The sequence below is a fragment of the Tasmannia lanceolata genome, unplaced genomic scaffold (assembly GCF_043159265.1).
Source record: "Tasmannia lanceolata isolate RefF3 unplaced genomic scaffold, GAP_Taslan_0.1 ptg000015l, whole genome shotgun sequence".
Taxonomy (NCBI): Eukaryota; Viridiplantae; Streptophyta; class Magnoliopsida; order Canellales; family Winteraceae; genus Tasmannia; species Tasmannia lanceolata.
This window is the reverse complement of record NW_027518692.1, coordinates 41,458,768-41,477,643: the sequence shown is the minus strand read 5'-3', so window position 1 is coordinate 41,477,643 and position 18,876 is coordinate 41,458,768. Positions and strand designations below refer to the sequence as shown.

Below are 18,876 nucleotides of genomic sequence, written 5' to 3'. Positions count from 1 at the left end.
ACCCCGGTGTACCCTCAAAGGCGGAGAAAATCCCTCGGGGAAGATCCCGCAGTTCACGTTGCTCCGGCATAGAGGGGGAGATTGTGTTAGAGTATATCAGATCTTGACCGTTGGATCTATATGGTTAGAGTAGAATATGGAGTTGGTTGGATGTGGTAATCAGGATATATTAATTAGAGGATAGATTTGGTTTATCTTATCCTTATTTGTAAGTGCTTATTTAAGCACATATCATTGTCGAATGTAGATCATCCAAGAGTAATAGAAATCTTTGATTTAATAGATTAATGGGGTTCCAAGAGCGAGACTAATAGAAATCTTTGATTTAATAGATTGATGGGGTTCCACACACGTGGAAAGCAAAGATCCCCAATCGGAAAAGTGAACGGATGTAGAAGGGCTTATAAGGAATTGGGCACCCTCCCCTTAACATCGATCTAGCTTTTAAGTGTGACTACTACTCGGGTCCCAACATAGGTCACCTATAAGATGATTGACAATGATCTTTTGGTGAAAACTGACCATCAAGGACGGACCAAAGCATATCATTTATATTGTATTGGCTTATGTATTCCCTAGAATGCCATCTGTGCTAGGCTATTTTTATAAAAGAGTGTTATGAGAAATATTAAATTATAAGTTACTATCAAAATATCTTGTAGACTCATACTACTAAGTTGTTTAATGTATTTTAGAAAAGCAAAATGATTAAGGAGTTTATGAGTCTCTCTCTAAACTCACAGGGAAAACTGTTCTGCGCTCAAGCGCAAATAGCTTATCTGTTCTTGACCGTTAAAAATTATGCGGGCCCACATTTTTTGGATGATCCAAAGCATTCATTTAGATGGTCCAAAGATAGATAGGGTGTGTACAAAAGATCAATTCCGTAAGATCGTCCCATTTTAACCTCTACAAATGAAAGGGTTAGGATGATCCTATGCATTTGATTTTTTGTGTAGACCCTATCTATGTTAGGATCTATCAAATGAGCCTCGGGTTGAGGATAGTCCTCAACCCTAACCCAACCCAGCTCGATCCAAAATCGGGTTAAACCCGCCGGTTCAGGTTGAACCCGACCCAAGTTGCATTGCACCCAACATCATTTTCACACACTTTTGTAACCATGACAGAGCTAAAAAACACGTGTTACCCGCACGTGCATCAGTCCAGGCAGTATCTTCGTGTTCATTCTGTCATACTCAGAACCTCAAATCCTTCCCCAAATTTTCCTCTTTTCTTCCATTACGATTCTTTCTTGTAAAACGCCAAAACCCTAACATGTCAACACTGGTTCAATTATCCAGAAAAACCCTAACCCTAAGAAATGCTCTTCCCTCTCCATCTCTTCTCCTAACCCGTCCTCTCTCAACCGATCTGCAATCTGCACCGTCCGATCGCGTGAGATGGGATTTCAGAGGACAGAGGAAGATAATTCCCTTAGGGCAATGGCTCCCTAAAATCGCCGTCGATGCCTACGTGGCACCGAACGCCGTTCTCGCCGGGCAAGTCACCGTTTACGACGGAGCTTCCGTCTGGAACGGATGCGTTCTCCGTGGAGATCTCAACAAAATCACCATCGGATTCTGCTCAAGTGTACAAGAGCGTTGTGTTGTCCATGCCGCGTGGTCTTCGCCCACAGGTTTAAACCCTAATTCCTCGATTTGTAGATTCTTCTATTTCTGCCCTTGTTCGATTTAGGGTTCTGTTTTGTTCTTTTGTTCTTTCTTTTTTTAATGGTGGCAATGTTATTAAAAGAGACCGAGATGGTCCAACAAAAGTACAAATGATCAATATAAAGGGTTACATGACCAACGACCCTCTCAACTAACGTATCACATTCATAGAATCACCTTCAATAGTTGTTCTATCAAACATATCTAAATCTGGGTATTTTAATGCCTGGTGAATTGCTTCCATACTAGACCCATCAAAATTCAATTTGAGCATACCTTCTAATGGAGGTATCCATGCTTGGACAATCAGTGACCTCGTCTCCATCCTGAAGCATACCTCCCTCCATCCTTCCCAAAGCTCATAGGCTGTTACAAATTGGAATAGAGGAAGTATCCTTGCCCATGCTATTACTATAGCGAGTACTTTGATATATAGGAAGTGGGAGGATTTTGCCACTCCATCAAAGATTCTAGCATTTCTTTCTTTCTAAATGATCCACAGAGTAGCAAATAAGCATAGGTCCCATAGGACCTTACCTTTCTTCTTCCAAGGCACTCCTGCCCAACCTTCAATAAGATTAGGGAGAGAGGATGGAAAACCCATGCAACACCAAACCTAGATAGGATTCGGCCCTACATTACCCTTACCACTTTGCAGTGGATAAAAATGTGATTAATAGTTTTTTTAAATGGACACTCTTGGAGGAGCCTGTATTTCCCACACTTTTGCTTCTGTGGAGGGAGTAGATGACAGCACGATATGGCTGTAGAAGGATTTGACGGAATTTTTGTTTTTTTTTTTCCTTTTTTTCCATTTGCCACAAGACGATGATGTCAAAGATGATGGTGTGGACAAGAAATAGTGAGAAGATTCCTCGAATTCTCCTTCACAAATACAAACTTCAGAGGGAAGATAAATAACAATGAATTGTGATGTAAAGTGAGAAATTGATACAAACTTCATTGAATGCTAGGAAGTACGTAAACATTTTGTACAAAAAGGAACCGATATGACTGCTAGTGTGTGATGGGTAGAGAAGACCCAGCGGTCATGATCCTATGGGAACCAAAACAGAGGACAAGAGAGGAAAAATTATTTGAGTCACCTGAGGCTAAATCATGGTGTAACAGCCATATCTAATACCCAAGAAGATTCTAGGATTGTCAAGAGAGAAAGATCTCCGTCAAGAGAGAAAGATCTCCCATCTGATGAGTGACAGCCATCGGAAAATTTTGCGGATAATGCTCATTGATGCTGTGATAGCGATCAACAATGGTGTGGTTCTGACAATAATTGGTAACATTCTAAGGAGGTCAAGTGTGGATAGAGGGAAGCCGAAAGAGGATAAGTAGGTGTGGGAGGAGTCTGACATTCCACCATTTGGATCCTCATGTGTAGGACGGCCTATGGACTGTCTTAGCTGAGGACCGGTGTTGTAGAATCCTGCTGTCTTCTAACTTGGGTAATAACCCTATGGCTGCTAATTCAAGTAGTAGCATTGACCATGAACCCAACGCCGATTTTGACTCTGACCCTGACCCTTGCCTCTTCCATGACCATGACTGGATGATCCAATGGTGTATACGTGTCTTGTTGTGAAGGCAATGGTGTGGGAGGCTTGATAGAGGCCTTTGTAGCTGAAAGTAGGTCATCATCCTGAAGAAAACAAAATTCAGCGAACATAGGGGATGTGATCATGTGAGACTAGAGGTGCTAAACTCGGCGTCCTCATCTTCCAAGGTAATGATCGTGGAACAGACCTTGTCCTTCTCATCGAGAGGTTGTTGGATGGCATCAAATTGGTCAAAGAGACCTTTGAGTTTGTTTTTTTTTTTCTTTTTATTCTTAGAATGATAAAAAAATCTGAATGGATTGACTGCAATAGTTTTCGAGATCCATTCAGACTTGATGATGCGAGCATCAGGCTGTTGCAAATAGGAATCGCTTGGAGCTGTCCAAAGACAACCAGCATTAGATGTTTAAAATAGGTCCATGCACACCATACGAAACTTATGTGGTTGCCCTTCATTATGGGTATCTGAGTCTTCTATATACATGTACGCCATAAAAACGTCCGGGGTTGCACTTCTTCCTCTTTAAAAGATGAGTAGTTTCTCTTCAATAATGCAAGATTTTCTTCCATTCGCATTCACATGATTCCAAAGGGGCTGAGGAAAATACCCAACCCAATTGGCAAATCTAAGTAAGAATTGGTACCCAGTCTACTTTGTCCCCAAACACCTTGTCTGAATACCTCAACATGTACTCCATAATCTTTACCCATTCCAAAGAGGGAATTATCTTCTAAAGTCATAAAACTGTACCATTATATATCTTGACATTATATTTCTAAGATGTTGACTTCCACCATTATATATCTTGACACACAACTTGCTGCTTTTGACTCACCCTCTTAATCAAAATGCCATGTGGTTAAATTTGAAAGTTGGGATAAGACTCAAGCTCCTTGACATTGGCAGATATATTTTATAGGCTTTCATTTTAAGTTACAAAAATTGAAAGAGTGCTTGCAGGGCACCTGAGAAGGATGGTAGGGCCGGGACTACCCCATGACGTCCACTCTAGGCGTCCACAAATCATTTTCCAAATTGAAATGGTGTTAATGATTAATTGCAGCCTATTTCCTTATTCCAATGGGTTGTAAATTGTAATATTCAGTTTCGTTTTACTGCAGTGAGTCTAGTCTTCATAGATGGAACATACCTAGTTCATTTAAGGCATTAATGCTTTAGTGTCTCAGGCATTATTAGGAGATTTTTTTTTCTTTACCAGTCCTCTTGATGTAACATGACTCCAATAGCTCCATTTGTCTAGCTACCCGTCCCAACTCTCTGTCAAAAAGATTCTCTTGAAATTTATCTTCCAAGATATCCTTCCGTCCACCCACTCAAAGCTCTCTTTTACGAATCACAGAGAGCAGATCTAGGAACCGATTCTTTACTGAGTCTTGGTGGCACCACCTGTCATACCAGATTCTGATCATGTCACCCACATACACTCTGTACCTGATTCCTTCGTTGTACTTGTGATTTTGTTATGTCGCTCCATATTGTTACTCCTCTGTCTAAACGTATCCTCGGATAGCCATTGACTAGGCACACTCATATTTACCATGTGGAAAATCTCATAAGCGTTGCTAGGCACACTAATCGTTTTATACAAAGCATTACCTTGTCCTACTTCCTAGCACTATGAATAGAAGAAAACTATCATCCATTTAAATGGACATGTGCCTTCAACATTGTTTGAAACAATTAAGTTTGGTTCTTTTGTCTGCTTTTTTAAAGTAGTTCTTTTGACAGTTAACCAGCTTCAAATCCATTCTTGTCGATTTTTAGTTCCAACAGAGAACATAGGAAGTGAGCAGATCCTACAAAGAATATTCAGAAAAGAGCGGCTAGAGTGTGTCTAGTACAGTCCTTGCAAAGAAGAATCAGATCCCTTTTTTTACCTTTCAAAAAAAGAAGAAGAAAAAACTCTTACAAGGATCAATCTGTGGACATCACCACTAGAGGCCATTTACCACTCTCAAGAAGCATCCATTCTACTCAAAGCTTATAATGCTTCCTTCCATACATTGAATACCATAGATTGAATTCGAGTATTTCTCCAAGCTACACAGGTTTCCTAGCAACATCTGTACAGGATTCCAACGCAATTTAATTCAAAGGGTGCTTTGTACATGTCATGTTCATCCAGTTTATTGAATGTAGAAGGAAGATTGAGGTTCCAAGAACCACAGATTGACTTCTAAAAACTGTCGATTGACTTCTGAGAACTGTTTAGACTGTAGAGGATTGTATATTACCCATCATAAGATACTTTGTCTTGCCCTTTCAGTTTACATAGAATGTATGGAAAATCTATCAAGGAGATATGATGTATTTTGATATATTCATTGCTCTTTCAGCTATATCTTAGCACAAATTTGTTTTTTCTTTTTTTTTTTCTTTTCTTTTTTCTCAGGTCTCCCAGCAGACACATCCATAGAAAGGTTTGTGACTATTGGAGCTCACAGTCTCTTGCGTTCTTGCACGATCGAACCAGAGTGCATTATCGGACAACACTCAATCCTAATGGAAGGTTCATTAGTTGAAACCCACTCAATCCTCGAAGCTGGATCTGTACTCCCCCCAGGTAGGCGCATTCCAACTGGTGAACTTTGGGCCGGAAATCCAGCAAGATTTGTCAGGAGTCTGACCCACGAAGAGATCCTGGAGATTCCCAAACTCGCCGTTGCAATCAATGATCTCAGCGGTAGCCATTTCTCTGAGTTCCTCCCATACTCCACTGTTTATTTGGAAGTTGAAAAACTAAAGAAGTCTCTGTCAATTCCTCTTTGAAAATTTTCTCTTTTTGTGCGTATTAATCAATTTGGAAGTGTGTTTCAAAGGAAATAAGCCCCCTCCCAAGACAATTTTAGCAGAATTAGATTTCTTAGACCAGTTGTTTCTTGCCCAAGTGAAACAACTGACTAAAGGGAGTTGTATCAGGTGAGATCTTCCATTAAATGAACCTTTGAATCTGTTTTGGTGAGTTTGAAGCAATCTGCCTAACTAGACTCCACTAATTCACTAAAACATACTACAATTTATATGTGGATAAATAAATTGACCAATGTGGTTCTCTTGTGCTATTCTAAGTTCCGAAAAAAAAAAAAACAGTTTTTATTTTTCAAGGTTTTTTAAAGAAAAATGTGTACTTAAAAATGAAATAACGCGAAAGAGAGGGTCTCTAAAACTACAAAAGATTCAATTTTAAGAAAAAAAATACCAGTTTTACCAAACATGGCTTTGGTATAGATGTTTTAGGATTTTCTTCAACTGCCATTTTATAAGCTACTGATATATTGGTTGTAGAGTTGTAGGTGGGGGGGGCATGAACAATGAAGATTAGAAGGCACACCACCGGAAATGATGGTGCTCCGAATCCACCAATCTTTTTCCTTCAACAGAAGGGGCAACAAAATATTATTAAATAGGAATAAGGTCATATGGAGAGAGAGAGAGAGAGAGAGAGAGAGTGAAGGGTTGAGATTAATCTCACGGAGGTGAAACCATGAGAGAGAGAGAGAGAGAGAGAGAGAGTGAGAGTGAAGGGTTGAGATTAATCTCACGGAGGTGAAACCATCTGAAAATTATGATCGAGACTTTTTATGAAAATATGACTTTACCAATTTGCCCATGAAACAGAGCACCATGAAAGATTTACTTCTCTTAGCCCATGATAGAGACCCACATAAAAAGAAGTTAATTACACCAGGCTTAGTAGTTAATTTAAGGGCAGTGGTAAATCGACTCGCAGATATCTTAAATCGACTTCCCATGTGTCTTTCTCTCTCCTCTGGGTTAGAGAGAGAAAGTGGAGAGAGAAAGAGAAATGGGGAGTCGATTTAAGATATTTGGGAGTTGGGAGTCGATCTATCACTCCCCTAATTTAATTATGGGATTTCTATTACGGGTAGAACACTAACAACGATTTTCCATAACGAATCATATTATCTAGAGAGGCAATAAGGTTGGGAAGGATGCCATACTAGGCTGACTATCCAAATTGAGCAAAGGTGGGCCCATTGGATATCAAAACTGATCAAACATGGGCCCATTGACTATCCAAATTGTTCAAAGTTGATCCCATTGTCTATCGAAACTATAAAAAAAAAAGAGTAGGCCCATCCAAATTTATCAAAGAAAGGCCCAATTGGCTATCAAAACTGATCAAACATGGGCCCCACTTGTTGTTGCATTACAAGCTAGCCTATCTAGACTACTGACTAATAATTGACAGCAAGACTAAAAACTCGCCCATTGGTTTATGGCATAACCATCGCCCACATGTTGGAGGTTGGCAAGGCCCGTCCTAATAGTGAAGTGGGCCTGGAAAGCCCATTAGGGTACCCATTTGTCGGCCTATGTCACCACTGGGGTTTCTTCATTTTCAAGACAGGAGGGAAGCTTCTGAAGTGACGGGAGAGAGAGAGAGAGACGCGACAAGGAGTAGGTTTGATTATCAATGAAGAAATCTGGTTGGCGAATCTACGGTTTCTTCTTGTCTTTTGAGGAGACTCGAGACCCAACCAAAACCAACTCAACCTGCAAATATACAATTTCTTGGATTAAAGATATCTTCTCACCAATTTCTCCTTTCCAATTCTTAATCAAAAGTGAGAAGGGGAGGGGAGTATTTTTCAAAAAAGTATAGTGGGCCCACTTCATAGGATGATCCAAACCATTCATTTGTTGGGCCACAAGGTAAATAGATTGTATCCTCTAAATCATCTCCGATTATCAAAAGAGTGTAGATATTATTACCGTTTTTTAACCCTCGTTAGTTTTTTTTTTTCATGTTAACTTAACTGGGGAAGTGTTATATTCACCCCTACTTTTTACTTGGGACAGGCCCCCAATGTATTTATGCCGACCCGAGCCTACTAAAAGAAACGAATAGATAAAAAGAAAGATCTATTTGGCAAATGACAAAAGGGAGATAATTTATGAGATGACTACCATAGGACATACCAAAATCATGGTTACTTACTTTTGGTATCGGCATGCCTAGGGATTGCACCATTCATTCATGTGAAAATGAATTTAAAGTCTGCCCACAATTCACTTTAAGAGGGGGGTGTATTATCCTACAGTGGGGCGAAAAAAATCATCGCCCTTATATTATTCTAAAGTAAAGAGAGAAGGGGAATTCTAAACTTAGGGACACCCTTGCAGAAATAAGATAAAAGCGCGCAAATATCATATCCCTAAAAAACTAATCACTGCAGAGCTTATAAAGCATTTGAGAAATTGGGTCTTCATCCAAGGAGAAAATGTACAGGGTGTAACATTGTCATCAGCAAACTTTGGAGGAAAACCACAACAAGTAATTTAATAAATAGTACTCTTCCTTTGTGAAGTAAGCATTTGGACGTGTCGACCCATTCTCCTTCCCTTCAAATCCTCCATTTCTGCACTCCTCCCTCTCATCATCTCCACCCAATTCACCATCAACACTCTCCAATCTTCGTTTCTTCTTCTTCTTCTCCTTTCTTACTCTTTTTCTTCTTGTGGATCAAAACAATGGAGTCAAGAGGGTAGACACATTTTCTTCAGAGGACTTGAAGTAGTGGGTTTTGGACTTGCTGCACTTTTGGGATGCTAGGCGAAATTGCGATGTTGGTGTGGTTCAATCAAATCTAGATGCCCATGAATCGGGCTTCTTGATCTGATTGAGCCGTGCCAATATCACATTGCTCGTTTAGCCTATAGACCGATTTTGCTATCAAAGCAAACAATTTCTTTCTGATGGTTAGTAGCAATTTTTTTCTCAAAAGGTTTATGGCTAGTTTTTATAGCATAAGTTCTGCACCATAGTATATTTTGATTTCGATAATTATACGCTTCCATTAATCCATTATGATGGTATGGAGGAGGGACATGAACCTGCTCTCTCTCTCTCTCTCTCTCTCTCTCTCTCTCTCTCTCTCTCTCTCTATATGGTGAAATTTTATTGATAAGAGAGAATCACGACCGAGACAGTCATGGGAGAAAGGCAAAAATCTCTAGCGCCACTCTTTCTCTATGCTTCTATTCAAAGTTCTCTCTAATTTCCTCACTCTTTCTCTATGCTTAGCTGATTTAGTTAACATAATCTTGTTTACTTAATTAGCTGAATATTTGTATTTCAATCGATTCCCATGATAAAATATAAGAGATCGATGCTTGACAACACAAAATTCTCCTAATAATTGATTTATTTTTTATTTTTCAAAACAACCCAAATTCTCGATACCCGTTTTTAATTGAAAAATATCTTGATAAAGAAAAAAGTATCATATATTTCAAATTAAATACGAATTTAAAGAATTAAAAGTGAATTTAATGAAGAATTTATCAATGAATTCATTTTCTCATCTGTGAAACACAGCTCACTTAACAATCATCCCGGCCTTTTCGTTGTCTTATTTAGAAAATAAATATCTGTACATATGTAGTGAATAGGGAAATGATATGTAGACAAGACTATGTCAAGGTTGTCCTAAAGAGGCCTCCTATTATTGCTAATTGTATATGGGGCCCACTTCAGAGGATGATCCAAACCGTTCATTTGTTGGGCCAAAACTTAGGCTGTACCCTGTAAATCATCTCTATGGGATGAACCCTCACTTTCCACTTCCAAGCTCCCCTCCAGTTTCGTTGAAAAAAGATAGACAATCCCATGGGCTGTAGCAAGCCACACTACTGCCCATGGACTCCTCACCCATGGCTTCCCCAAAGGCTACCCATATCCTTTCCCAAACTACCACATCTTCCACCCATTGATCTAGTTGTTGACTTGGACCCTCTTCCATGGCTGCCACTACCTCCATCAATGGCCACCAACACCCATATCATGGTGACCCGTTCCAAGGATGTCACCCCAAAACCTAAAGCTATATATGCTAGGTACCCATCTCTCTTACTATTGCACTCCTCTTGGAATCAACGGCCATTGTGGAACCTACATGCCACTCACAACAATCTGAACTCTCTGAAAGGAATTCACCCATGACTGATGAGTTCAACAGACTGATCAAGAACGAAATGTTGCATCTAGTCCAATATAACCCAGAAAAAAAAAAAAAAAAAAAAAAAACTACATATGTAGCATATGAATCTTCAAAATCAAGCAGAGCTAATGGTATCATTAAACAATACAAAGCCCACCCATTGTAAAAGGATTTTGCAAATATAAAAAAAAAAACAAAACAAAAGGCATAGATTAAGGGTAGACATTTTAGTCTGATTTTCAAAATCATAACTGCCTTTTCTCTAGCACTCTCCTAAGGTTGTCAGTTAGACATCCACAAAGCCTACAACTAGGAGGCACCGCCACTTTCCCTCTGCACAATTTTTAACTACTCCAAAACAATGGGAAGAGTTTGGGAGGCCAATTTTCAGAGGATCCATCACCTGCAATATGAAAAATTCCGAGAACGAAAATCGGAGTCACTATCATCAGAGACCAAAACAGTACCCACCTGCTCGTCCTCCATTCCCGAATAGGAAAACCCAGTTGAAGAAACACTGTTAGAAGCTTGTGAATATTGACCCGGACCACCACTATATTGCAGTCCGGGGGCTAAAGGCTGAGCCATGGGAATCTGGTCAGCTGGCACCATATGGCTTAAACCGATGCCCGAATTCTGGGTTGTCGTTGACAGAAGAGAGAGAGCACAATTCGAATCAAGTACTCGGGTCAACCCATCATTGAACATTTTTCTGCTGCTTTCAGATGAGGCGATGGCGTTAAGAAGCGGCTGACGACCAGAAGTTTCAGGCGTTTCCATGAAAAGGAATTGTTTTCTTCCTCTGGAGATGGGAGATAACGGAACAGGAAACAAATATTTGTCATGGAAATGAAAAAGGTGGGTGACCATACAGTGTGTCTTCCTCAGTTTTAACAACCCCAGTCAAGCAGGGCTTTGCCGTGGTAGTTGTTAATAAATGTGGATATGAAGAGAACACAGTGCCTGTAGATGGGAAGAATATCAATTTCAGGGCAAATCAAATGCTTTGATTATGCATGCTAAAGAAAAGAGAAAGTTCCTCGGGCATATTGGTGAGTGGGGAAAAAAAACTCTTCCCCATCGACTTGGCCTGAATTGAACACTGCTATTCATAATGCAGAGACAAAAAGACAATAAGATTGAATGTCTTATGATGATGTTGAGTTGGGTGTCTTGAATTAAACCCGGTTGGGGGTCCGAAATATTGTGTGCGACCTTGATTCAGCCTGTCTATCCTGGTCTGTTTTAAGTAATTTCGGCCCGTTTTGAATAAATTTTGGCCCGCTTTCTATAAAGGGGTTTTAGAGCTTATTTTCGTATTCTGGTCTAAGAAGAGGGTTGAGAGCTCATTTTATTAAAAAAAAAAAAGAGGGTTGAGAGCTCAAAAGGGGGGAAAAGAGTGTACTAGGGTCTCTTGGGGTTTTGGTGAGACATACTGATCTCTTGTAATCTCATGTTTCTATAGTGAATTTTCTCGTCGCCTCTGCTGTGGATGTAGGCTTTGCCGAACCACATAAATCTTTGTGTCTGTGTTTGGTTCTTTCGTTTTGCTTTGCCATTAAAATTGCAGATTGCTATGTTGTGGTTTTTCACAACAATCACCATAACATATCTGTATAGAAATTCAAACCTTGGTGGCTGGAGAAAAAGCCTCTAGAGTTTGCAGACAATATATCTGGTTGAGGCTTCCTTCTACGCCTGTTGTGTCCATCTAGGCGTTTCCTGCAGCTTCTCTTTACCTCATCAAACTCCACCAACAAATGGAATCTGCAAAAAAAAAAAAAAAAAAAAAAAGGATGCAGAAGAGCAGGAAATATGCAATATTGCAGGCAGAAAAACAAGCAAAAAACTTCTGCAAAGAAATATACATATAGTTAGAGAAATGTACCAACAGATTTAGAGCGAGAAGCATATTTAGTCAATCGCCATGGAAAGTTGTCCGTTTTGCTTACATGTTAAATAGAAGTACTTCATAAGGAAGATACTCAAGCTAAAACTTGTAATATGCAGCACTGGAATTAACAACAAGTTCAGGGAGGTACCACTGGTTCTAATAAGAAGAACAAGTTTATGATAAAGTGAGATTTTAGTGTAAATAAAACGAGAATACACAATGGAATAAACTATGCACCAATTAGATAGTGCCCAGTAGAAAGCAGCAGCTACACATCGGAGAAGATGCAATGTTTTATATTGTACATAAATGTATAGGTATAGAATAACACTCTTGCAAATTCTCCCCCACCACTCGTTTCTCTCCATGTTTCCTTGTTAGTAAGAGTAAAAAGGATTTCAAAGGGTATTAAAAAATTATAAAGAAAAAAAAAATGAAAAATGATAATTTAAAAATTACAACACATTACACGTAGGACCAAAAGAGAAAGCAATCAGAAGGCTACAAGATTAATTCCCTCTTTTTTTGTATTAGCATATCAATATTGTGGGAACTGCTCCTAGATGCCAGTAGAGCAACAAGCAAAGACTGCTTAGAAATATGGAAACGAGAGAATAAATAATGTCTAAATTTGAAGCTCATAATGACAAGAATTCAATTAAACATAGATGAGTATTACAAGGCCATGTTTGAAACTCTTAATGATAAAAATATAGCTAAGAATCAATCAAACATATAAGATGAACGGCCATCGAGAAGAATTTCAGAAGCTAAGAATCAATCAGACATATATGATTAACAAACCTCTAGAAGAATTATAAGAAGCTACATGTAGTGCAAAGGCATGTGTTTAAAATTGAACTTCTAATTTATGCCTATGAAAGTGTTGCATTGTAATACTCAAGTTCAAGATACATTCTTTAATGAAAAGAGATAAATTTTCAAATGACTTACCATCTTTCAATAGTCAACACATGAATCCATGTTTAAGCATTAATTTGCACATGGATATCATCAAAGTAGAATTTGCATATAATTAATAAATAAAATGAAAACACTAATAAAAGGGTACTTAAATGCACTAAAATTTGCAAACTGAATAGCATCAAAATGAGTGTGCGTAAGTCCGGGGTGAAAAGGAAAACGCGTCATGTTCTGCGTAAGAAAGCCAGCCTAATATGTGGCTTTGAGATAGCATACACATTAAGGTATGATAGAGTACTATAATGATTGATGGGAACACTTACCCAAACTTTTGCACAAAAGATAGAGAGAACCCAAAATCCAATTAAGAAACAGCAGCCATATGACAAAACAAACACCTAATGTTGTGTCTAAGCAACAAATCCTAATAGATAGCAGCTGAATTACACAAGAACCTTTCACATTAGTTTATAGTTCACACAGCTAACTTTGTTTTAGAGATGTGAAATGGTAAAAAATTTGAGCATGGGACATAGGGTATCAAATGCCCATGCAGGGCCTCATCGGTTTAAATTTGAAATACAGGGATTGTTGAAGAATCCCGACTTTTTTGTTATTTGTATGTGAACAATTGATGAATATCAAAAGGAATCTACAATATTGGACACTAATTTTTTGAGATCAATAAATTTATCCCAACATGGGGCATATATAATTTATATCTCAGAAAACTAAGGCAGATTACTATTAAGAAAGGTAAGCATTCTTGTACGCAACACCCAATCACTCTTTATGTTTTGTTTAATCATCGGTGTTCATCATATCACCAATTTGCCTTGTCTCTGTCATTTTTGTCTATTCTTAAAACCTATTTAGGATGCTCTGTAAAATTTGGCATGGAAGAAGGCTACGGAAGATGAGATAAATGCACTGTTCTCTCCTCATACTTTTGAGTCCAGTCTGTTGAAATTTTGGACATTGCTTGGCATATCATCTTTCACAAGTTCAGCAATTTTTGTGTTGTGAAAAATGATAGATATCCATGTGTAAAACTTCAGATGATATACAGTCCAAAATGCCACCACAAATTAAATAAAATTAAATTTAAATTCTAAAACTGGTTGCCAAAGAATATAATCATTATAAGGTGTCATAAGAACAAAAAAAAAAGTTGGTTTCATCTTGTAGGATTTATTATGCCAGAAGAGATTATTTAGAATAAATGGAGTAAGAGAAACTCATGTGCTGTGTAAACAAACTTCCTTGGGGCATCAAACTCTGTTCTAAACTAACAGCTTAAGCTTAAATACAAATTTGTTGGGCTGATACCAAAAATATTATTCTAGAATTAAAATCAGCCCTATATACAGCTCATAAGTCTTCTAACCATTACAAGCAGCGGAAGAAGAAAATGAGTGATAAAACCAAGCTGAATCAAGCGTGGTGATCTTAACGTATGGCAGGGTGCCATAGAAACATTGTTATAAATATCTTGGTTCAAATGTGCAATAACACAATAAGCTATCAAGCATAGGGATCCCAGCCTACCCCAATGGTGCCATAAAAATGTTATACAGATTACAGTGTACCTTTTCCAAACAGCACAGCTAATATTCTGGAGAATAATTGGAAAACGGAAATGGCCGAGATATTTCCACTAATACCCGAAAGGCCTAATAAACATTTCAAGAAGAATTGAGATAAAGAAATATTGCAACCATGGCAGTACTCTCTATTATCGAGATTGCAACATTATGCATTTTTTCAAAGTTAAACTTCCAAAAAAAGAAGAGTACGTAACAGATTAACAGAAATACAATAAGTACCAAAAGTCCACTAATTCATTGTATTAAAGAAACAGGGAGACATCTTAAGAGTATTTTCAAAAAAAAAAGAAAAGTGAATCTTAAGATAAATGGTAATGCGATCACAACTTAGCCAGATTAAAGAACACATGAATCGAGTGAAATGTAAAAGCCCTAAGATAAAAAAAGTAAAAAACAAGAATTATGCATTCTAGAACAGTTTATGAGCACAAGAACTAAACACTTCACTTTTCCAAACTGAAAATAAAATCAGTCAGGAAATTCTAGCAACCAAGAAAATATTAACTATATGAAGAAAGGAACAGAACTAAAGCACATATAAAAGGCACCATCTAAGTTTAAAGAAAATAATAACATACTGAGAAAAACAACCAAATTATCAAAATATGTGAGGATTCCAATTCCATACCTACTGCACTGCTGGCAGAACCTTTGCTCCTGACCACGCACTAAAACCTTCTGAGTCTTTGCATGAACCTCGCAGACCTTATGCCGCCTGTGATAATCCCTACACTTACTAAGATCTGATTTGCACCCATCAACCAAACATGAAATTGTCTCACCACTATTACTCACTGTCCGAGCCCTCTTCCTTGAACCCGATGGCGACCCCATTATCGAAACCCTCAAATTCTCACACTTATCCAATGATCCATCACCGAAATCGCCCAACCTCCCAAGTTTCAAATCCACTGACCAATCCCCTTTATTAAACCCCACCACAGAGCTGATGTTGGGTTCAGCATTATGATCCAATTCTTCTAAGTCCCAAGAACAAGTTTTCATCTCCCACTCCATAAAATCTTTCCTCTCAACTACTTGTTTAGGTTTCCTATTCACCCCTTGCTCTCTCTTCCTCTCAACTTGTTGAAATATAAATGATTAAATAACACCAACTCTAACAGCTTAAGCTTTTGGAGTAACTGGTTGTTTCACACACCTCCTCTCAGTAAACCCTATCCCTGCTTGTCTCATCATCCTACCCCACATATAGACACCTACTCTTCTCAATTCAATAAGAGGATCACCAAACAAAAGAACCAAAATCAATGAAGAAAAAGAGAAACTAGAGACATGGGCACTCAAAAATGTAAGCAAAAAGTAAGAACCCAATTCACATAACATTGTCCTGGTGGATTTCACAACGCCCCAAAAAAAAAAAAAAAAGGGAGCAGGCATGGGTACTCAAAAAACCCACTGAAAATCAAAAACCCAATTCACAAAATCCCAGCCGGGTAAGTTTCATGAGGTCAAATTGACGTTAATAAAGGGGGAAAATAAATTGAAAAAAACGAGGCCACCCATTCTAGTGTAAAAGGAGGAGTCATAAATACACTAAAGGGAGCGGCCACAGGAAGAAAGGGAGCAACTATATCTTTTCCTTTGAAAATTAAAAAAAAACGAGTGGTAAAGAATTGACAGGGTGTTGTTGCTTTCAAGCCTTTCAAAGTGAAGGAGAAAAAGTACAAATGGTGAATGTTAAGGCATGGGGTGTTTTGTTTCACGTTTAGTTGACATGTTTTGTCCTTTCTTTCCTCCTTTGGATCCACATCCTAAGGTTCAAAATTATTTTAGATTGTGACTTTGAGGTACCCTTATATGTTTTGATAATTTTACTAACTCATCTTGTCTTTTATTATTTAAAGAGCTGTCTAAGGCTATTTCATTTTACAAAAAGCTAACAAAAGTCAATTAAAAAGGAAAAGACAAGCTGAGTTTGTGCAATTATTAAAACATGGTAGGGAAGATATGAGTAGCGAAAACAGCCACCTCTTAGCAGATTTTGTTTTAGTCATTTAATTCATCCGAGGTGGTTGTTCTTTCTTGAAAAAAGTGGGCCCCTAAACGGCTTTTTGTGAAATTGCCAAGCAAATCCATAAAACCATATTGAAAATATAACTTCAATAATCTCTAACGACCGTTTGGATACATGGATTTTAGAATCTTGGATTTCTTCAAAATTGTAGATGAGAGACAATAGAAGAAGCAGGCCAGCCATGGTTTTCTGATTTCTCGCCCTTCTTTGCGTCAGCAAGAAAGTAGGAGATAATCCCATGTTTCCAAGTTATATAAATCTGAGGATGGGGGAGAGATTTCTTAAACCTGGATTTATACTTAAAATCCAATATTCTAAAGAGAAGCGGAACAGACGGTCTCCTTCTTCTCTTGTCTCCCATCTATAATTTGGAAGAAATCAATGATTCTAAAATCAGCATATCCAAACGGCCCCTAAAAGAAAGAATGTTGTAAATTGTGAACCATGAACTCAAACCCGAACTGAGCAATTCGGTGAAATCAGGCAATATAGCTCCAAACAACTCTTCTAATATTGCTATGAGTACATAAATAAGGTATCTTTATTATTTTATAACAAAATATATAGAGGAAATTTGTCATTTAAAAATAGTCAAGTGACTTTATTTAAGGGCGATATTAGTGTCATATGCTGCCGAGGGACATGTGCTTTAGTAGTGCCCTGTAAAGGAACTATAATTTGAATAGTAATCATTGTCAATCAATTCCCATATACTGCCATTGGTTCTTAGGTTAGATTTGAATAGTAATCATAATTTGAACAGTAATCATTGTCAATCAATTATGTATAACGCCATTGGTTCTTACGTTATATTATTAATGATTTTGATAATACTTAACCTCATGGCGCTAGGCAATCACTAAAATATACCGACAGATTCCTTTGTTTCTAAATTCCATCAAACTCAATGTGGATTCCCTCGGCAACACAGGTATTGGAGGTATTTTTAGGAATTCTTTGGGTGATATTATCCAGTATGATGTGGCGCAGAACATGCCTGAGGAAAATCCTAGTCGACTCGGCATGATGCGATCGAGTACTCAGTTGACACGGCTGAGTACTCGGTTGAGGTGATATTAATTTGGGAGAGTCAGAGGAGTTTTTACTAACTTTGTAGGACAAAACACGAAACGCGGCGTCAAAACAAGGAACGCAGTCATGATAAAAGGGAGTTGACTCGGGGGAGTTTTAAAACTACGATATCATCTCCGGCTTTGCAGGCCCAATCCATATCACTGACTCTGTTGAAGCTGATGTACGTGCACTCCACGGTAAAAGGTACATGCACTCCACTAAGGATCTACCATTTTCATCAGGATGATAGAGTAGTTTGGAAGTAGAAAGAGATCTTCTGACCCCATTTTGTGGGCTTAAGGGATTTGCAACGGGCAGTGGAGACTAACCAATCTCATGGATGCGATTAAAGATCTAGGTATACACCGTACTATCTCTTTTTCTCTTATTCCTAAAAGTTCCAACAAGTTGGCTGATCGTCTAGCCAAATTAGGAGCATCTAGTGCCTCATTTTATATGGGAGATTCGTTACCGACTAAAGTGCACTTGTATTCATTTATATATTTCTTAATAAAATTGGTATCTTCTTGGAAAAAAAAAAGGTAGTGAGAGGCCAAAAGGGGGGGCTCTTGCTCTTTTAACAAAAATGGTAGCCAATTTTCAGTGTAAAATTTCGCTAGAAACCAGTCCAAAACGGACAAACATATGTAAGCAGATATCCCTTGATAAATCACAGAGAGATTTGAAGTCTTGGGAAGAAAGTGCTTGGGGGAAGATAATGAAAAGAAAAAGGGTGTGAAAGGCTAAGAACCCCACCATTCTTGACAACAAAAAAGGAGGAATTGGAAGGAAGAAGATCTTATCAAATCTTCAATACCAATACATTTATCTTATCCCATGCATTTGTGAGAAAAGAGCTAAAAGTAGATTTGCTGAGAAAGTAAAATTCTAGTTGTTCATGGAGTAGGGCCTCTAGACTCCATTTTAATTTTTCCCTTGAATAAAGGGGAAGAAAAGCCTCTCCAGTGCCTATGCTCATGTGGGTGCATAAAGGCATTACCTTTGATTGCCAACTTAGGGAGAAAAGGGGGCAAATGAGTTGTCATCCAAGAAAACCAACCTTTTTCTTTGCCTATGTAGGTGCACAAAGCAAAATAAAAGATGACAA

At 38.2% G+C, this 18,876-nt stretch overlaps 1 protein-coding gene and 1 pseudogene across 2 annotated transcripts; one reads left to right on the top strand and one right to left on the bottom strand.

Moving 5' to 3' along the window:
• Positions 1 to 1,164: 1,164 nt before the first annotated feature.
• On the top strand, positions 1,165 to 6,226 carry LOC143847306 (gamma carbonic anhydrase-like 2, mitochondrial). Its single transcript, XM_077356098.1, has 2 exons — positions 1,165 to 1,639; positions 5,662 to 6,226. The coding sequence occupies exons 1-2, from the start codon at positions 1,279 to 1,281 to the stop codon at positions 6,036 to 6,038; spliced, it is 738 nt and encodes a 245-aa protein (XP_077212213.1). The 5' UTR covers positions 1,165 to 1,278; the 3' UTR covers positions 6,039 to 6,226.
• Positions 6,227 to 10,336: 4,110 nt separating this feature from the next.
• On the bottom strand, positions 10,337 to 16,117 carry LOC143847305 (squamosa promoter-binding-like protein 16; annotated as a pseudogene). Its single transcript, XR_013234998.1, has 3 exons — positions 15,288 to 16,117; positions 11,865 to 12,001; positions 10,337 to 11,197 (listed from the first exon to the last, which is right to left on the bottom strand). The product of XR_013234998.1 is annotated as a squamosa promoter-binding-like protein 16 (transcript).
• Between the last annotated feature and the right edge of the window lie 2,759 nt (positions 16,118 to 18,876).